Here is a 20,685-nt window from a genome sequence, read left to right as displayed (position 1 = left end):
ATGCAACAGTAATAGTTTACTGCATCTGACTTATCTTTACATATATTTTTGCTGAGTCATTTGGCAACAAATTACATACACTATGACACCTCACCCATATATATTTCACATGCATCTCTGAAAGATAATGACATTCTCCTGTGCAGTCACAATTTTATTGTCACATCTAAGAAAATTAATAATTCCATATATAAATTAAAATACAATTCTTATTCATATTTTTTCAATTTTCCAAAATATATTGTACATATGTAAAAATCTGGGGTTCAATCAAGTTTGACAAACTGCATTAGGTTGTTGTATCCCTTTAGTTATTTTGAATCTAGAACACTCTCTCTCCCTTTTTATTTTTTATTACACTGAGTTTTTGAAAATTCCAGGCCAGGCCGGGCACAGAGGCTCACACCTGTAATCCCAGCACTTTGGGAGGCCAAGGCAGGCGGATCACCTGAGGTCAGGAGTTCGAGACCAGCCTGAACAACATGGCAAAACTCCATCTCTACTAAAAATACAAAAATGAGTCGGGCATTGTGCCGGGCTCCTGTGATCCCAGCTACTCGGGAGATGGAGGTTGAAGTGAGCAGAGATCATGCCAGCCTGGGTGACAGCCAGCCAGTTTGAGACTCTGTCTCAAACAGAATTAAGGAAAAAAGAAAGAAAGAAAAAGAGAGAGAGGAAATTCCAGGCCAATTGTGGCATAGATTTTATCATATTCTGGATTTTTTGGATTCTTTTGTTTTCTCATCACTGGATTCAGGGTAAGCATTTTTGGCAAGAATTTTACATAAAGTATATGGCGTTATCAATATTGGTTATGTTAACTGGCAGTATTGGTGATGTTTGCTTTGGTCATTTAATTAAGGGTGACAATCAGATCTCCCTTTTACAAAGGTACACTTTCCTTTGAAATGTATAAGTGATCTTTGGATGAATAATTCAAAAGTATGTGAAATTTTCTATTTTAATAAGATTTCACTCAGAGGTTTCCACACTCATTATGATGCTTGTCTGAATCAATTATTGAATAGAATTGCAAAATCATTGATTTTCTAATTCTTTCATTCCTTTTACATTTATTAGCTGTGATTCTTTAAAGAACCTCCTTTTTCTTTTTTCCCTTCTCTCTTCTGATAAAACTATACTCATCATTTAAAAAAGTGTATAATAATTCATTGCAATCATTATCTTTCTTAGTGCTCAAATTATTCCAAGTTGGGCCAGAATATGCTGCTTCAAGAAAGCTTCTCCTTTTGATCAACTCTTATTTGTCAATGAGAACATTCTTGATTTTTGAAATTGCATTTCAATATGATTAAGATTGAGCATCTTTGCATATGTATAAAAGCCATATGTATTTTTTTCTGTGAAGAATTTATTAATATCCTTTGCCCATTTTCAGTTAGGTTGCTCATCTTTTTGTTATCAATTTGTATGAACTTTGTTAAATTTAAAAGGACTAGGACTTTGGCTGTGGTTTTAAATATATCACATTTTTGTGACATTATGATTTTATGTTTTGACTTTATGATTTTTTCTTTTTGTCAGAAAGATTTCAACAATTTATCTTGTTAAAATGATCTTTTTTTTCGTGGCTTCTAGAGTTTGTGTCAGTTAGATAAACCTTTTGCACTCTAGACTCTAAAGGAATTCTACCGTGTTTTATTATAGGACTTTCTACCATGTTTTATTATAGGACTTTTGTGACTTTATTTTTACATTTATACCTTTGATCTATTATGATTTTATTTCTGTTGTATGGTATGAACAATTAATTCAACTTTATGTTTTTCTAACAGTTTAGGTTTCCCCACTTCATTTATTAAAAAATAATTTTAGCTTTTGTTTTAGATTCAGGGGGCACATGTGCATGTTTGCTACATGGGTAAATTATGGGTATATTGTGATGCTGGTGTTTGGGGTATTAATGATCCTGTCACCCAGGTAGTAACTGTCACCGATAGTAGCCAATGGGTAGTTTTTCAGTCCCCACCTCCTCTGTCCCTCTCCTCTAAAGTAGTCCCCCGTAACTGTTGTTCCCATCTTTATGTCTATGTGTACTCAGTGTTTAGCTTCCACTTATAAGTGAGAACATGTGGTATTTACTTTTCTGTTTCTGCATTAATTTGCTTAAAATAATGGCCTCCAGCTGCATCCATGTTTCTACAAAGGACATGATTTTGTTCTTTTTTATACAGCTGCGTAGTAGTCCATGGTGTATAACCAAGCCTCACATCATTTTTAAATAGTTCATATTTTTCCCTCTGGTTTGAGATGATACTTTTATCGTTTGATAAAATTCAAAATTTATTTGGGCCAATTTCTGGTCTTTAGATTCTGTTTTTAATGTACCTGCACCACCGGGTTTTAATTACTGAAAAATCGTAGTATATTTTGATGACCTTGTATTTTCTCAATCTTTGTTTTTTAGTCACGAAAAGTTAGTATTTTCATATAATTGTAGAATTACTTTTCCTAGTTAAAAATGTTCTTGGCATGTTTATTTGTATTATGTTCCATTTATAAATTAACTTAAAAAATTGACAACTTATGTTATTAGTATTCCTATCTAAAAGCATGACATATCTTTCTATCCGGTCAAGCTGTTTTTAAAAAAATATACAATTTACAGGCCAGGCGCGGTGGTTCACGTCTGTAATCCTAGCACTTTGGGAGGCTGAGGCGGGCGGATCATGAGGTCAGGAGATCGAGACCATCCTGGCTAACATGGTGAAATCCCGTCTCTACTAAAAATGCAAAAAATTAGCCGGGCGTGGTGGCGTGCGCCTGTAGTCCCAGCTACTCAGGAGGCTGAGGCAGGAGAATGGTGTGAACCTGGGAGGCGGAGCTTGCAGTGAGCTGAGATCGTGCCACTGCACTCCAGGCTGGGCGACAGAGCAAGACTCTGTCGCAAAAAAAAAAAAAAAAAAAAAAAAAGCATGACATATCTTTCTATCTGGTCAAGCTGTTTTTAAAAAATATACAATTTACAAATGTCTTGTTAATTTTATTCTTAGCTTTTAAATTCTTTGTTGCTATTGTAAATGGTATGACGTCTTTCATTATTTCATGTAACTTGTTTGTATATACAAAGTGTACTGATTTGGAAATTTATTTATTTGTAACCATTACCTTAAAATAGTTTAATTCATTGTAGGAGAGATTGTTGTTGTTGTTGTTGTTGTTGTTGTTGAATGTTTTATTTTTTCCAGGTAATTAATCATAAAATAATGACTTTTTGTGCTCTTTTTTTCCTTCTTCATGCCTTTTCTTGTCTAATTCTAGCAGTTAATGCATAGAAAATGATAAATGATAGAGGTGACAATATATTTCTTTGTCTTATCTCTAAGATTAAGAAGAGTACTGTAATATTCCCAAATACTAGAGGTTGCACAAAGCAGTTCATCCCTATTCAACTGTACCCTATCCCAGTTCATCCCAGGTGAAAGTCTTAGTAAGTGCAATACAGCAGCCTGACAGCAGCTATCCATACTCTGCTGGTCACTTGAGTTGGGCTCGTTACTGCCATTTGGCAGGTGAGTCAGTAAACTACAGATTTTTTTGAGTCTGCACTCTAGACTACGTTCAATATCAACTGTCTTAATTCAAGTTCTCTTAAAAAAATACCACAAAATAAGGAAATGCTTCTATGAATACTGTGGAGGGAGTGCAGGAAGCAGAACACGGACGGGAAAGGCAAAGAAAGCTAACATTTCAGGTAAACGCCTAGCCTGATCCTGCAGATTGGGAAAATAACTCCAGAGGGCAAAATGTACTTTAAAGATTGTCTCAACTAAAGGCAAGTATGTTGGACTGCCATATTCTCAAATCAAGGAGTGATCGGTTAACATCTGTTAACATTCCATAAGGGATGTAAACTCCCAGGCATCCCTACTCTCTGCCCCCATGGGAAAAGTGGCTCCATTAATCTAAGCGCCGTCCTCTGAGGAGAGTCGCAGGTATGCCTTTTTAAGCAAAAACAGAAGCTAAGGAACAAATACCCAGAAATAAGAAAAGTGATATGAGAAAATCTCTATAGAACATCAACTATCACCTACAATTGATAATATTTTTTCCTATTGATTTAATATTGAGAGAAGTGTGTTGAATTTTCAACATTTGCTTATCAAATTTTCTTTGTTATTTTATTGTATGTGCTTCACATATTTTGTGCTGTGTTCTTAGATGCATAAAGATATTTTATCTGTACAATGACTCTCTTCATAATAGTTTTTGCTTCACAGTTTTTTCGTTTTAACTCCTATCTTGTAGGAATAGCAAGCACTGAATATGCGAAGAGAGTTACTAGTAAGAGAGAACATCAAAGTGGAAATAGTCAATTCCTGTATCTTCTCTTAAGCCAGAGTCAGCGAACTTTTTCTGTAAAGAGGCAAATTATAAACATTTCTTATTTGGCAGGCCATTCAGTCTCTTTTGCAGTTACTCAACTCTACTGTTGTAATATGAAAGCAGCCATAGAAAATATATAAATGAGTGGGCATGGCTATGTTCTAATAAAACTTTATTTATAAAACTTCCTGTCATTAGCCCATTGCACTGACCTTGTAATGCCTTATTTGCAGTTAAGATATTGCTAAACAAAGACTTGGCGAACTACACAGGAGCTAAGAAAAATGTTTATATTTTTAAAGGGCTGTAACACACACACACACACACACACACACACACACACACAGATACACAGAACATGGACAGAGACAATGGGTAGCCTTAAAGTCTAAAATATTTACTACTTGGCCTTTTACAGGAAGTAGGCCAATGTCTGCACTAAACTCACAAAAATGAGTCTGGCAGTTTTTCCTCCTGTTTTCACTTTCTGAAATAATTTCTCTAAGGAGGAGATTATTTATTTCATAAAAATGTGGTAGGCCTTACCTGTAACACCAGTAGAACCTAGTTTTGTTTGGTTTTATTTTTTTGAGCCAGGGATATCCTTGATTAGCACCATAAATAGTTGCCATTCCATTCAGTTTTTCTGTTTTTTCTAATGACGTAATAGAATCGATTCATTTTCCAGAAATGTGTCCATTTTATTCTGAGTTTCACATTATTTTCCATATAGTAGATCACTGTACTCCTTTATTATTTAAAAATTCTCTTTAGCTCTCTAAGATATTTTCTTTTTTTAAACTCACATTTAATATATTTCTGAATTTTTTATTGCTTACATTTGCCAAACCTGTATCTAAATTATTATTCTTTCTAAATAATTAGATTTTCCAATTGGGAATGCTTTCTATTCCCCTTTTGTTCTTAATTTTTTTATTTCTGTAATTATCTTTTTTTCTTCTTTGACTATATTCTTTTTACTTAAATTTTTCTGTTGAATATTGAGCTCATTTCCTCTTTTATTTTCTGATGAATGTATCTTGAAGCTTTAAGTTTTCCTTTAAGTTTTCTTTACTCTAACAAATTTGAACATATGGTTTTCATTGTTATTCAGTTTTAAGTATTTTGTGAATTTTTTCTCAGGGCCTATTTTCTAATTTAAAGATAAGTTGGTAGTATTTTTTTTTTTTTTTTTTTGAGACAGAGTCCCCCTGTGTCACAATCTCAGCTCACTATAACCTCTGCCTCCCAGGCTCAAGCGATTCTCCTGCCTCAGCCTCATGCTGGGATTATAGGCATGAGCTACTGCACCCAGCTGGTAGTATGATTTTTAATTTCCAGACATATAAGATTTATTTTATTAGTTTTATAACTATTAATTTCTAATTTTGTTGCATGTTTATAGTAAGAGTGTATAGTTTACACAGTGTTGATTCTTTGGAACTTACTGGGGTTTCATTTTTGCCTTCGATACGGATAGTTTTGTTAATGTTTCATATATGCTTGAAAATAATCTTTATTTTTTATTTGGTGGATGGGAAATTCTCTATAAAGTAACTGTATTGAGTTGATTAATAATGCTTTCCAAATTTTCTACAGTTTTGCTTATTTGTCTGCTTGAGCAATCTGTTTCTGAAAGAATATCACAAATTTTCAACTATTGTGCTTTTTTTTTATAATTGAGTTATGACATAAATACAGAAAGGTATAACAATATAAATGTAGGCCAGGCGCAGTGGCTCATGCCTATAATCCCAGCACTTTGGGAGGCCGTGGCAGGTGGATCAGTTTATGTCAGGAGTTCAAAACCAGCCTGACCAACATAACAAAATCTCATCTCTACTAAAAATACAAAAATTAGCTGGGCATGGTGGCACATGCCTGTAATCCCAGCTACCCGGGAGTCTGAGGCAGGAGAATCACTTGAACCCAGCAGGCAGAGGTTGCAGTGAACCGAGATTATACCACTGCACTCCAGCCTGGGCAACAGAGTGAGTGAGACTCCGTTTCAAAACAAAAATAATAAAATAAATGTAAATCTCAGTGAATTGTCAGAAAGTTAAAATATTCAGGTAATTACTACCCAGGTTATAAAATAGTACAATACCGGGACTCTAGAACTGTTTTTGTTCCCCCTCGCAATCACTAGAAATGCTTATCTCCAAAGATAACCAGAGAGTTCTCAGACTATAGAATCATTTCACTTGTTTTTAAACTTTATATAAATTGAACCATGCAGTATATGCTTTTTTCTTCTGTCTTCTAACATTATGTGAGAGTCACCCATATTGTTTTTTTATATCACTACTGTTCGTCCTTTTTTTTATTGCATTGCAGTATTTCACTGAATAAATACAATGATACATATATCCGTTGTACTGTTAATGGACATTTGGGTTATTTTCAAATGAATAAAGGTACTAGGAATGTTCTCATCCATGCTTTTTGGCATATAGATGCCCTGCATTTTTACTGGGCATATTCCCAGGAGTGGGTTTTTTTTGTTCAAATGGTATGTGTCTGTTTAACTTTAAAAGATACCACCAAACAGCTTTCCATAATGGATGCACCAATTTGTGTCCCCCCACCAGCAGTGTAAGAATTCTGGTTGCTCCATGCTGTCAGTACTCCTGGTATTGCCAGTCTGTCTCATGTGAGCCATTCTCAGTGGGAATTGATGGCTTATTGTGGTTTCGGTTTTAATTGCCCCAATAACTAATACTGTTGAGCAGTTTTTTACAAATGAATTGACTATTTTATTGAGCATCTGTTCAAATTTCTTGGCCATTTTTTATTGGGTTGTCTGTCATTTTCCTATTTATACAAACTTATTATTTATTCTGGATATGAGACCTTTGCAAATTGCAAATATTTTGTCCCATTTTAAGATTCACTTTTATAATCAAATAATATATTTCAATAAACTCAAAATCTTAATTTTAATGTATTACACTGTATTTTTCTCTTTTTTGTATTAGGGCTTTGTGTGTCCCTTTTAAGAAATCCCTGCTTACACAAAGTTTAGAAATATATTCTGCATTTTCCTCTAGATCAGCACTGTCCAGTAGAATTATAATGGAAGCCACAACTTTGAACCACGGATATGATTTTAATTTTTAGTAGCCATAATAAAAAATAAAATAGGTAAAACTAGTATGAATAATACAAATTGTTAATAACTTTTTTGTTATTTTTCTTTAAGACTTCAAGTTCTAGTCAGATTTCAAGGGCTGATAACCACAAGTAACTAATTATTATCATATCGGGTGACCCATTTCTAGAAGCGTTCATGATGCACCATTCAAATTTAGCTCCATGATCCACGTGCAATTGACTTTTGTGTGTGTTATTAGGTAGCATACCTAGCAAGGAAACTAGGTAGCTTACAGAAGCAAATGAAGGTCTTCAGGATCCCGAACCAATCTGGGTCCCTTAGGAACTAACATAGGGCATGATAGTACTAGGACTTTCTGAATATCTCTAATTTCTGCATATTCTCTCTTATTCTGTGAGGATATTTGCAACACGCCAGGGAACATGGCCACCAGTTGTTCTCAGATCACATCTTTACAATCTCCAACAACAGATGAGAACAGCTGATTCTAATTCTGTTTAGAAATATCCCAGCTCAGGTAATATTCCAATACTTTGCAGCCAGAGCACTGGATTATTTTTGGCCAGGCCTAGATGATATGCCTGTATTTATAACCATGGGACAGAAATCGTTACTAGAAAACGGTAGCTACCAGTATACATTATTTCTATTTCTATTACGAGATGCTGTGAGGAAGCTAGGACTATTTCTTGTGCACAATAAGCAGTAAATAAGTATTTGCGAATAGCACTAGGATAGTCTCATAATTTGACTGCTATACTTAAAATAAGGCCTAATACAGGATGAAAAATATGTATTCATTTGCTTTGAACACATTTTTATGATACACAAGTATTTGAGGACCGTCCAAACTCTTAGTTTACAAGCTTAGAACTGGCAATTTTAAGAGTTCAAGGCAATTCAACATTTTCTTTATAAACTGCATTTTCTACAGATTTTGGGGTGCTTAGAAGAGGTACACTGGTGCCCTTAGCAGCAATGTGCAGCTTTGCAAACATTCTGAGTGGTGGCCTCTATCTTACATGAAAGTACAATCCTTTTGGTTTTTAGTCTAACATCAGCCATTTTTCTTCATAATTAAAAAAAAAATACTGTGAGGAGGAAAATGTTATTTAATATTGAAAGAATAATCGTCCTTTATAATTCATTCATTTTCCTATCTGAGTGGGGTCTTTGGCTCAACTTATGAGTTCAGTTATTTATAACAAAATTTAAAATTAAAGTGTGACACTGTGTTAATTAGAGGAAGTTGCTGTTCCCTGAGATTCCTAGTGTCCTACTTTTACCTCATATTTCTTCAGAGCTAATATGTTTCTCTTACTGGGAAAGAAAAGCTGCTCCTTAGGTCCATTAATCAGGAAAATTGTGTGAGTGAAAGGAGATGTAGGAGGAGGAAGAGAATTGGAAAGAAAAGAATCTCTATTTAGCTTCCTTCTTTGGGAGTTTTAGCAAGATTGCATGAGGAAAATGATCCATTTTTGTTTTTTGAAAGACATAACAACTGAGAAAAAGTATTTATTTTGGTTTTATAAAAACTTTAACTTGGTGTAGCTGAAACCAATTATATAGAATTTAGATAGATAATTTAAAAAGGAGAAAATGTAGCCTCAATTATTTGGATGGCAAAGCATTGAGGTGGTGTCATTTTCTCAGGTGTCAACATAACAGAAAATGGTTCTGACCTTTTCCATGCTACTTTCCTAATGGCGATTTCTCATTTCTTTCTTTGATCATCCTCATCATACTTGACTCCCTTCTTTCCCTGCCAACCTCTCGCACACAGGCTTTTTGTTTGTGGTTTTTGTTCAAAGGTTCAGAAGCTTATTTAATGGTGCGTATAAAGGTAGCTTCAGGGTAATGACAACATTCAATTCTTCTCACTGAATCCAAAACCACATGTAACTATAGCCAAAAATGATATCTAGGATTTCTTTTCTTTTCATATTTGTTTTTTCTTGACACTTGGTTGAGAAAGTTAGAAGGGTTTAAAAATGTTTTGCCTTTTTGACTATTGCAAAGTAAATATTTTAATTTAGCTTACATTTTTAATGCATTTTAAATTTATAATAATAACAATAGTTTATATAAGGTGGAAAAAAGTCATACATAATATCATTACTTTCTATAACTACTATTCTGTTTTCCTTTACAGGCTTTTGCTATATACATATTTTTATGTAATTGTAATTGTGTAATTTTGAACTTAGAAATTTTTTTTGGTAATTCAAAGGAACAACATGACAATGAAGGATATCTATCTTTTACATAGTTCAGAAAAATCACCTAGTGCTAATGAGAATCAGAAAATGACTATTTTCTGGAGTCATGGTGAATTTTGTATTAGTCACACTCAGATGGTGATTTAAAATACTGGTTTGTTATGAGTAGTAAGAAATAATTTTATCTTTTAATGTTGAGGAAGGCTTATAGTTGTGTGTATGTGACAGCAGTATAAAGTGTAGAATCTTTTTAATTTTGTAAATATTGGATTTGACTGTATTGCCTTATAAAAAACTCAAAATAAAAAAATAAAAATAAGCATTACACAAATTATGAAATTCAAACTGTGTTGTTATAAACAATGTAGCTTTAGGATACATTCTACTCACAAAACAGTCGCATGTAAAATGTTTTTATACACGCATTAAAGAAAAAGAAACTCCTTAAAATGAAGTAACTATTTCCTGTTTCATTTTGTTTGAACAGCTTTTGTTGCTCACTACGAGTTGCTTTAAATCTCTGGGAAGGTCTGTTCCGAATTTACTACTTCTGGATTGGCTAAAATCTCTTTAAAGTGTGTGCTTTGTTCTCTAAAAAGCTTAGGTCAGTTGAGCAACAAGCTCCTCCTGTTTTTTTCTTTTAAAAAAAGAGCTGAGTAATGCTGGAGGCTTCTCATGTGGCTGATGCAAACCTGGAGAATTTGCATCATCATTTAGCAGTAGTAAGTTGGTGTGACAGGCAGGCGCTTAAATACAAGCCCATGAGGAAGCTGAGCTGGTTTGTAATGATAGGGCGGCAGCAGCAGCAGCAGCAGCAGTGGTGGAACGAGGAGGTGGAGAATTGAGAGCACGATGCATACACAGGTGTTTCTGAGTAGTAATTAGATCGCTGTGAAGGAAAAAGCACACCTTTGAGTTTTCACCTGTGAACACTATAGCGCTGAGAGAGACAGTCTGAAAGCAAAGAGGAAGACATCGATCAGTAACACCAAGAGACACCAAAGTTGAAAGTTTTGTTTTCTTTCCCTCTGTTTTATTTTTCCCCCGTGTGTCCCTACTATGGTCAGAAAGCCTGTTGTGTCCACCATCTCCAAAGGAGGTTACCTGCAGGGAAATGTTAACGGGAGGCTGCCTTCCCTGGGCAACAAGGAGCCACCTGGGCAGGAGAAAGTGCAGCTGAAGAGGAAAGTCACTTTACTGAGGGGAGTCTCCATTATCATTGGCACCATCATTGGAGCAGGAATCTTCATCTCTCCTAAGGGCGTGCTCCAGAACACGGGCAGCGTGGGCATGTCTCTGACCATTTGGACGGTGTGTGGGGTCCTGTCACTATTTGGTGAGTGCGACTTTTTCTCTCGTGGGGGCGTGGCTGTGGGGCTGGAAAGCTTGCTTTCTGGGAAAGCAAATGGTAGTTTTTGAGGAGTGAATGGATGGCAAAGGCCACACCAAATTTTTAAAATTTTTGTTCAGGTACGTGAACTACCCAGATGCAGCATCCGCTGTTGGTGTGATCTGGAACACCCTCAAATTGCTTCCTACAGGCTGTACTTTCTTTTCCTGACTAAGACAGGCTATCTTCTGACTTTTCTCTGTGGTGATGAGACCAAAGGCTAACTTTCATGACCCAGTAAAAAACATGCACACTTTCTGTGCCGGGCAGTTGTACACTTAGCTTGGGCATTCTGGCAGCTGGCATGCTGAATGAGACACCTGTGAAGTGGAACCTGGCATGGCCTATTTAGACATAGAACGGAGTGTTGAACAGAAGTCTTACTTTTTATTAGCCACACAAATGGGTGGCAGTCTTTATAAAAATATTTTTTAAGTTCATGTGCTTGTCACCTCTTAATATCCTTTCAAAAGTCCTTGACATGGGAGAGACGTATGATGGCGCATAACTCAATCCCTATCATAATGGGGTATATTGCAATGGCCTGAGCATATTTCAAATTACTTTTTAACCTTTCATCTCTTCTCAATACCCATACACTTTTGCAATATAAGTTTTAAAACTTCAGTTGGGCGTTAGTTTTCTGTGCTTGCCCAGATCTGTTTTTTTCATTATATTTTACTTGTTCTCCAGGGACACAGAGAATTTGTCCACCTGTTCACTAAATTAATCTGAAGGGAACTGGCAGAAGTATAATTATGAATTTTTCTTCAAAATTTATGTCTCTTCTATTGATTTGAGAATTAATAGTAAAGAGGTAAATAAATGCCCCCTTATGGAGTAGGCAAATTACTAGAGAGCTACCTGAGTTTGTTGTAAAGATGATAAAAACTGGTGAACTGTCAAACATTAAATTTGATTTATGCTATGAGGATTTATTTACTCTTCTTGGGAAAGATTCTGTACTTTAAAGTTGCTCTTTGTCTTAACTCTGGGACTAACACTAACTAACAAGTACTAACGCTAACTCTAGGACTAATTAACAAGTACTAACTCCTGTTCCCATGTGTACCAATCCATTCATTCTTTCTACTCAGGCCTTGTGATGTTTTAAATCATTGGTTTGACACTCACCTAGAGAACTCAAATTCCATTTTTTTTTTTTTTTTTTTTTTGAGACAGAGACTCACTCTGTTGCCCAGGCTGGAGTGCAGTGGTGTGATCTCGGCTCACTGCAACCTCCGCCTCCCAGGTTCAAGCAATTCTCCTGCCTAAGCCTCCCAAGTAGCTGGGACTACAGGTGTGTGCCACCACGTTGGGCTTATTTTTTGTATTTTTTAGTAGAGATGGGGTTTCACCATGTTAGCCAGGATAGTCTCGATCTCCTGACCTCGTGATCCACCCACCTCAGTCTCCCAAAGTGCTGGGATTACAGATATGAGCCACCGCGCCCGGTCCTCAAATTCCATTTTTAGGAAGAAGTTATTTTAAATAGAACTTGTTAAAACAAGTAGTATAGAAAGATTTATAGAGGAATTATTTGGGGTTTTTAGAGAGAGTTTGTGGTATTATTTATAACTAACTTGTGCTTTATTAAATATTCAGTAACAATTGTGTATCATTATTTCCCAGTATTACTTCCCATCTTTATAAAATAATTTGGAGTAATATCATTATGAAAAACTCTAATAGTACCCTTAGCCACTATTAATATTAAAATAGCTCTGGTATATGCACTTATAGAAAAAGAGAAACCTAATTGTTGATCATCTTAAATGATTTTATGCACCCTCAGCCTTTAAATCTTCCTACAGCACTTTATATATTCAGAATAAATCAATAGCTAATCAGAAAAACCACAACCAGTTTACTGGACTTTGCATACTTATGTGCATGCAGCTTCCACTATGTGATTCAATTTTTGCACATAATAAAAGATTATTCAGATGTAATAAAATAGATCAGTATGAGTATTGAACTAGTTAAAGTGTGTTGACTTGCACTATGAAAATATGCTTATGCATAAGTATTACATATCATCTGAAGCAAAAGCTCAAAAAAAATAAAATGAGAGAAACAGCTAAGGAGACTAGCTAACATTACACTTGAGTTGGTATTCTTTGATTAGTAATTGCAGGGAGTGTGCTCTTGTATTAATCTACTTATCTTTATTTGCATTGCATTTGTCACTTAAGTTACCAGAAGCTTTTGGACAGGAGTGCCTCTGTAACAGCAAGCAAAGCAAAATCTGAAGAAAAAATAATCCTTCTTTTTAAAAAGACTCTAGAACTTTGGGACCAACTGTAAAGAATCTGTACATTTGGTTTAATACATATATATACTTTTTTTTAAAGTGAAGGGTCAATACATGGATTTTTACATCTTGTTTTGAACTTTTTTCATCTGGGCAAAATGGTTATGAAGCTTGAGACCTTTAAATGAAAATCATTCCCCCAGAACTCAGTTTAAACCTAGGGCAACCATCCTGGAGTTTCAGTAAAGCATATAGAGGTCTAGGTATTGATTCTCTGACAATAAATTCTGAGGTACTTAAGACTCTTCCCAATAACATTTTATATTGGATCCTTTTCTGGACAGCCTACCAACATGGCGAATGTTTCCCCATGGAGAGTGAGTTGCAACTAGTTAAAATTAGTTACAGGTAGATGAAATACATCAGTGTTCCCCAAATATTAGTCTGCAGACTCGTTACTTTAGAATTATTTGTACAAATTTTAAAATGATAGAGATTCTTGAATTTCTCTTGTGGACAATCTATACTCTCTTGATTAGAGTCTGTTTTTGGTTTGAGTGTTTTCGAATTAAAAATTATTCCCAGACTGAGCATGGTGGCTCATGCCTATAATCTCAGCACATTGGGAGGCTGAGGCAGACAGACCCCTTGAGCCCAGGAGTTCCAGACCAGCCTGGGCAACATGGCAAAACCCTGTCTCTACAAAAAATACACAAAAATTTAGCTGGGCGTGGTGGTGTGTACCTGTGGTCCCAGCTACTTGGGAGGCTGACGTGGAAGGATCACTTGAGCTCAGGAGGCAGAGGCTGCAGTGAGGCAAGATTGTGCCACTGCACTCCAGCCTAGGTGCCAGAGTGATACCCTATCTCAAAAATTAAAAAAAAAAAAAAAATTATTCCTAGGTGACTTTGATGTCATGATAAGTTTAGAAATCAGATATAAAATATGTGACACTAAGATTTCACTGAATATCCAAATTATATTTATATTGGACAGTTCTGTCTAAATTATTACTAATCAGTAGTACTTTTCTACACTTTTATTCTCAGAAGTAGATTGGAACAAAATTGTGTTCTTACATTTGAGCACTTGGCAGTACAGATAGAACTTTTCACATAATGACAGGATTTTTTAAAATTTTCTTGTTAATTACTCAAATTAATAAGTATAGCTATATTTCATGTGGTGCTTGCCATGTGTCAGGCCATGTACTGTCCTAGGTACCCGCTGCCACATTTATACACACAACTCCTTTATGAGGTAGAAACTGAGATCTCCATTTCACAGAGAGTGAAACTGAGGTTTTGGGGAGTTGCATATTTGTCCAATTTTATGTGAATTGTATTGTTAAATGTTAAAAATTTAGCTTATAGTTAATTTGATCTAAAGTACACAAATATAATCATAGCACCTCATTTTAAAAAGTATATTCTGGGCCGGGCGCAGTGGCTCATGCCTGTAATCCCAACACTTTGGGAGGCCAAGGCAAGCAGATCACCTGAGGTCGGGAGTTCGAGACCAGCCCGACCAAAATTGAGAAACCCTGTCTCTACTAAAAATACAAAAAATTAGCCAGGCGTGCTGGCAGGCACCTCTAATCCCAACTACTTGGGAGGCTGAGGCAGGAGAATCACTTGAACCCTGGAGGCAGAGGTTGCAGTGAGCAGAGATCATGCCACTGCACTGCAGCCTGGGGGGACAGAGTGAGACTCCACCTCAAAAAAAAAAAAAAAAAAAAAAAAAAAAAAAATATATATATATATATATATATATATATATATATATATATATTCTGGCTAGGCGCAGTGGCTCACACTTGTAATCCCAGCACTTTGGGAGGCCGAGGTGGATGGATCTTCTGAGGTCAGGAGTTCAAGACCAGCTTGGCCAACATGGTGAAACCCTGTCTCTACTAAAAATATGAAAATTAGCCAGATGTGGTGGCAGCCACCTGTAATCCCAGCTATTCGGGACCCTGAGGCAGGAGAATTGCTTGAACCTAGGAGGCAGAGGTTGCAATGAGCTGACAGCGCCATTGCACTCCAGCCTGGGTGACCAAAAACTCCATCTCAAAAAAAAAAAAAAAAACACCCAGAGTGTACACTTCAAAAAACATCCAAGATAGCCTTTTATAGAAACAGAGTCAGAATTCATTTTGTTGACAAAATATATCCTACAAATTAAATGAAATCTTGGCCGAGCACAGTGGCTCACACCTGTAATCCCAGAACTTTGGGAGACCAAGGCGGGCAGATCATGAGGTGAGGAGATCGAGACCATCCTGGCTAACACCATGAAACCCCGTCTCTACTAAAAATGCAAAAAAAATTAGCCAGGCGTGGTGGCGGGCGCCTGTAGTCCCAGCTTCTCGGGAGGCTGAGGCAGGAGAATGGTGTGAACCCAGGAGGCAGAGCTTGCAGTGAGCCGAGATCGCGCCACTGCACTCCAGCTTGGGCGACAGAGTGAGACTCCGTCTCAAAAAAAAAAAAAAAAAAAGAAATCTTGCAAGGCAGAGAGTCCATGGTTTTCTAAAGAGTGGATACAGCTTGTTCATTTTGATTTTCCACAGAAACATAATTTATTAAAAGAGTTCTCAAAAAATAACTCAAACAACTTAAAAGCTAACTCAAACATTTGGACTAATGCCTTGTCTTGGGGTGAGGTTGTGTTCTTCTAAAAATAGGTCAATATTATTGACAGCTCTCTCCTCTTTTTCCCCTATTTCCAGGTTTTCAGCTCAAAATTCTGGAACACATGATATTGTTGCAGACATGTATCTTTGTTATTTCAAGTAAAATTACAGTGTTCAAATAGAATACACTAAATCTCAACTGTGAGGATGTTAGAAAAGGAACTTGGCGGGTCTTAGCAATTAGATGATGGTTATTTGTCTTGAGTAAGGATGCCATTCAGACCAAAGGAGGTAGTTACATCTCAGGCAACATATAAACATTATTGTATCTATTCTAATGCTGGGTGTCTTGAAAATGTATTAAATTGGTACCATTTGTGACAAATATTTCACAGGAGCTTTGTCTTATGCTGAATTGGGAACAACTATAAAGAAATCTGGAGGTCATTACACGTATATTTTGGAAGTCTTTGGTCCATTACCAGCTTTTGTACGAGTCTGGGTGGAACTCCTCATAATACGGTAAGAGCATAGTAGAAAGAATTAAGAAAAAATAAACCAATTCATTCTTATGAATCACCTTGATTATTTTTAACTGGTTAGACATATGCATGTCATGTGACTACATCATAAACATGTCTACCTCAGGATATAAAGCCTGTGATAAAGTACCTTTCTGAATTAAGATATTTTTAATGCAATTTTATCACTGACAAGCAGTTCACCAGCAATGCCAAACTTTTAGAAGTATCTACCTTTCTTTGACCCTCAGCTATTCTCTTTGACACTTCCAGGAGAAAGATGCTTACTTGAAAGAATATGAACATGAAAATTCACCTGGATACCTTTTGACAAACTAGACCAAATTAAATATTGAAGTTTTCTCTTATTGTAGATTATATCATTAAGGCATTTAACTTTACTTAGTCATTGTGACCAAGACACTTCTGTGCCTCACAACTTAGTTGGTCACCAAGTCTTATACTTCATAAAAAACAGAGTTTACATGACAGAGTCAAATGACTCATTTCCTTATATTAAACAGATCAGGAACTACAGTTCCAAAAGTCTTTTTTGATTTTATTGTTGTAACAATGTGTTTACATTCCTGCTTGTCTTGGTTTAAAATCACACTGAATAGTGCTAAGTCACTCTGAATAGCAAATTTCCTTCGACTTTGTGGGAAGCTTATGATGTCATATGAGCATTTCAGAGTATCACAGTTCCTTAAGGCTAACTACTTCGATAAAATGTGATGTGCACATTCTGATTACAGAATTTAATGGATATTACTAGGGAAACTTGCTCTTATCAAACTTGTCAAACATATGTGATTGAGAGCTCATGTGAGCTTTTATGGCTAAGTGCCAAATACAATGCTAGTAAGTATTGACAACACTAATCATGAGTTTTACAGTGTTAGAAGTCTTTTTTTAACCAAAAATAATCTTCAAAGTAGTATATGCTTCATGAGGTCTTTTTCATTTTAAACAACTCTGCATTATTTAAAATTGTTATAATGAAATACTAATAAGTATTTTTTTCCTCTCCTGAAATTCCTGTATCGGGAATGTACTTCTGTTCCTTTTGGCTATCTCAATCTTATCTGCTCTTCAAAGGTCATCTTAAATCCTTTCTTTCCCACAATTAATTTCCTGTTTATTCTAATTTACGTTATTTCTTCCATCTCTAAATTCTTCTGAAAATTCTATCTCTGCTTCACATTTGGCATTGAACATGATACCTTCTATTCTTCCTTAATATTTTAGGTGTCTATATTTTGTTTCCCTTTTAAAACTGCCAACATTTCAAGCATACAAAGATAAGATCTTTTTGTAACCCATATACTACTTAGGTCAGTGCCCTTTTTTTGGCATATATTAAATTATTTTTGAATAAGTAATTGAAAGTTTAAAGTTACAATATATTGTGTACAACATACTCAGCATTCAAATGCATGTACTACTTATTGACTGCTGGCCTGTCGGGCTGGTGGGTTTTGGAGCTTAATACAGTTGGACGTGACTCCGTCTTCAGCCATGTATTAGTTGTGTAACTTTGGCTCATTGCTTAGCATTATGATGAACATGATCATTCCATATAAATATAGCTTATATCTTACAGTAGCACAGATAAAATATTCATATATTTATTTATTTATTCCACAAACTGCTACTGAATGGTAAATGGCAATAAAAAGAGATCTAAAATGAAATCAGCCACAATTTCTGCTCCCAGGTAGCGGATAATCAAATGTTACTTTAATTTTTAAAAAAAACTACTTTTCTCTGTGTGTGTGTGTCTGTTGACAGAGGAAAGTACCTTTGTATTCTAGAAGCTTTTAAAATATGTTCATATATCTCTTCGTCATAACATACTCATATTGCTGAGTTGGCCTTTTAAATAGGCAGAATAACAAATGACATGAGGAGGGACAAAATATCTAAGTATGTAAATATTTCTCTTCTTTTACTAATACCCATAGTTCCTAAGTACTTCCCATTAAAATTATACCTTTAGATTAAGTTAGTATTGCCAGAAATAATCTGTAAAACACAGATTTCAAGGACAGAAATATTATCTATCTGTACACAGCAGGGGTCATTAAACCGAATTTGCGTGTGCACTATATATTCAATATATATTGGGTTTCCACTATATGATAGACACTGTACTAAACACTGGAGGTAAAATTGTGATTAAGATAGATATGATTTTGTAACCTTAGCGCTCAGAGTCAAGTGGGAGGAAATCATTATCAATCGAGAAATCACATAGGTAAATATAAAATTGCTACTGTGATAAGCACTGTGGAAGACAGGCCAAGGGCTTCAGTATGAATATACTCCAAGAGATCTGGCCCAATCAGAGGTTGGAGAAGTTTTCCCTGGGAAAGGAAAATTGAACCAAGATCTGAAGTATAAAACATAGTCAATGAGTTGCAGAGGCTGCAGGCAGAGAAGATTCATATCCTTCTAGTGGGAGGAAGCTAACTGAAGAAGTAGGGAGAGCTTAGACCAGATGGAGCCTTGAATGCAATGTGAAGGCTTTTTGCATATCCTGAACATATTTTGAATGCACTAAAATGACATAATCAGATTTTAAATTATACATAAAAAATTGTATAAATGATGGAGAATAGGATAAACAGTTTTGTTTGGGGAAAATGGGAGGGTGTCTAGGAAAAGAAGAAAATGAAAAACCTTATGCCGCTCTCCAGTATCAGCCGGCCAAAGTTGGGAACATGTAATGGTGGTTGGTTTTCTGATAATCTATGGATCGGGCATGAATGTTGGGTAACCACGAGAAGAAAGAGAAGCTAAAAAGGAAGTTTGGCATAAGAAATTAGATAATTGCTGCCGGGCATGGTGGCTTACGCCTGTAATCCCAGCAGTTTGGGAGGCCGAGGCCGGTGGATCATCAGGTCAGGAGTTCGAGACCAGCCTGACCAATATGGTGAGACCCTGTCTCTATTAAAAATACAAAAAATTAGCCAGGCATGGTGGCATGCGCCTGTAATCCCAGCTACTCAGGAGGCTGAGGCAGGAGAATTGCTTGAACACGGGAGGCGGAGGTTGCAGTGAGCTGAGATCGTGCCACTACACTCCAGCCTGGGGGACAGAGTGAGACTCCATTTCAAAAAAAAAAAAAAGAAATTAGATAATTGCACAGACTTGCATGTTTATGGAAAAAATATGCATTCATATATACATACATCTAAAATGAAAAGGTCTGTGTAATTTTCTTATAAAAATACTTGAAGAATTAAAATAGATGTGTTACCTATATTTCTATATACCTGAATTTATTTCATATTCTTGTCTCATTTATATTTTCTTAATTGTATCAGATTATAATAAATCTATTATTTTTAAATTTATATTTTATATCTGAATGTTACTATAGGATTAAGAATAATCACCTGACTTTGAGTTTTTGTCTGTACAGAAAAAATAAAACAATGTCAAATATTTAGGCACGTATTTGCAGGGAACACTTAATACTAATTTTTTAGGTTGAGTGTTGTGTTCATTCTTTTGACTATGCCCTGACACATTAGATCTGTACGGCATTAACTAATTCATAATATGGCTGAAGTTTACTTACTGACTTTTTGAGAAAGAAGATGGCTTCCTGTAAGCCTAACTCTGTCAAGATCTCATGTAATAAACCAGATTTTTAAGGAAAAGTCAAATATGGGAGAGCAGGGGAAAAGTTGATAGTACTTACCCTTGTTCCCAAGAATATGTGAAGTTTAAAATCTAGCCACCAATGTTACAGGAAGTACTTCATTTGGAATATCTATGGCAACCTAATCAAGTACGGAATTCTGAAAACTATGGACTTTCATATTTAACATGTTCCATATGCTAAATACACTCAAGGTAGAAAAAATTAATGAAAATGCTGTTTTTTCCCCTGTGGTTAACCTAAATATATACATTTTTTTTTAGCCCTGCAGCTACTGCTGTAATATCCCTGGCATTTGGACGCTACATTCTGGAACCATTTTTTATTCAATGTGAAATCCCTGAACTTGCGATCAAGCTCATTACAGCTGTGGGCATAAGTGAGTATTATAGCTATATATGTGAAAAAGGAAAAACAACACAAAAATGATTGAAGACAAAGTGTCTTTAGACTTTTTGCATTGCGGGATTGCCTCTCACATCATGTTCTTTTTGCTTACAGTTCCAAATTTCTACTGGAAGTATTTGGAGTGGGATC

General features: G+C 35.6%; 1 protein-coding gene across 8 annotated transcripts in view; it reads left to right on the top strand.

Annotated features, from left to right (window-relative positions):
• Positions 1-20,685, top strand: part of SLC7A11 (solute carrier family 7 member 11) — a 143,541-nt gene that overhangs the window by 57,339 nt on the left and 65,517 nt on the right. For 6 of the 8 annotated variants that reach the window (XM_063809007.1, XM_063809006.1, XM_063809003.1 and 3 more), the window contains 3 exons: positions 10,749-11,017; positions 16,353-16,479; positions 20,412-20,527. In XM_063809007.1, the coding sequence (XP_063665077.1) occupies positions 10,749-11,017; positions 16,353-16,479; positions 20,412-20,527 (512 nt within the window). Of the gene's footprint in view, positions 1-7,069; positions 11,018-16,352; positions 16,480-20,411; positions 20,528-20,685 lie in introns of those variants that run through there. The other 2 variants (XM_001136486.7, XM_016952223.4) reach the window with 1 other exon arrangement.

Source organism: Pan troglodytes, chromosome 3, assembly GCF_028858775.2.
Source record: "Pan troglodytes isolate AG18354 chromosome 3, NHGRI_mPanTro3-v2.0_pri, whole genome shotgun sequence".
In the NCBI taxonomy this organism is placed as follows: Eukaryota; Metazoa; Chordata; class Mammalia; order Primates; family Hominidae; genus Pan; species Pan troglodytes.
Note: the sequence above shows the minus strand (reverse complement) of the source record. Positions and strands in the feature narration are given on the sequence as shown.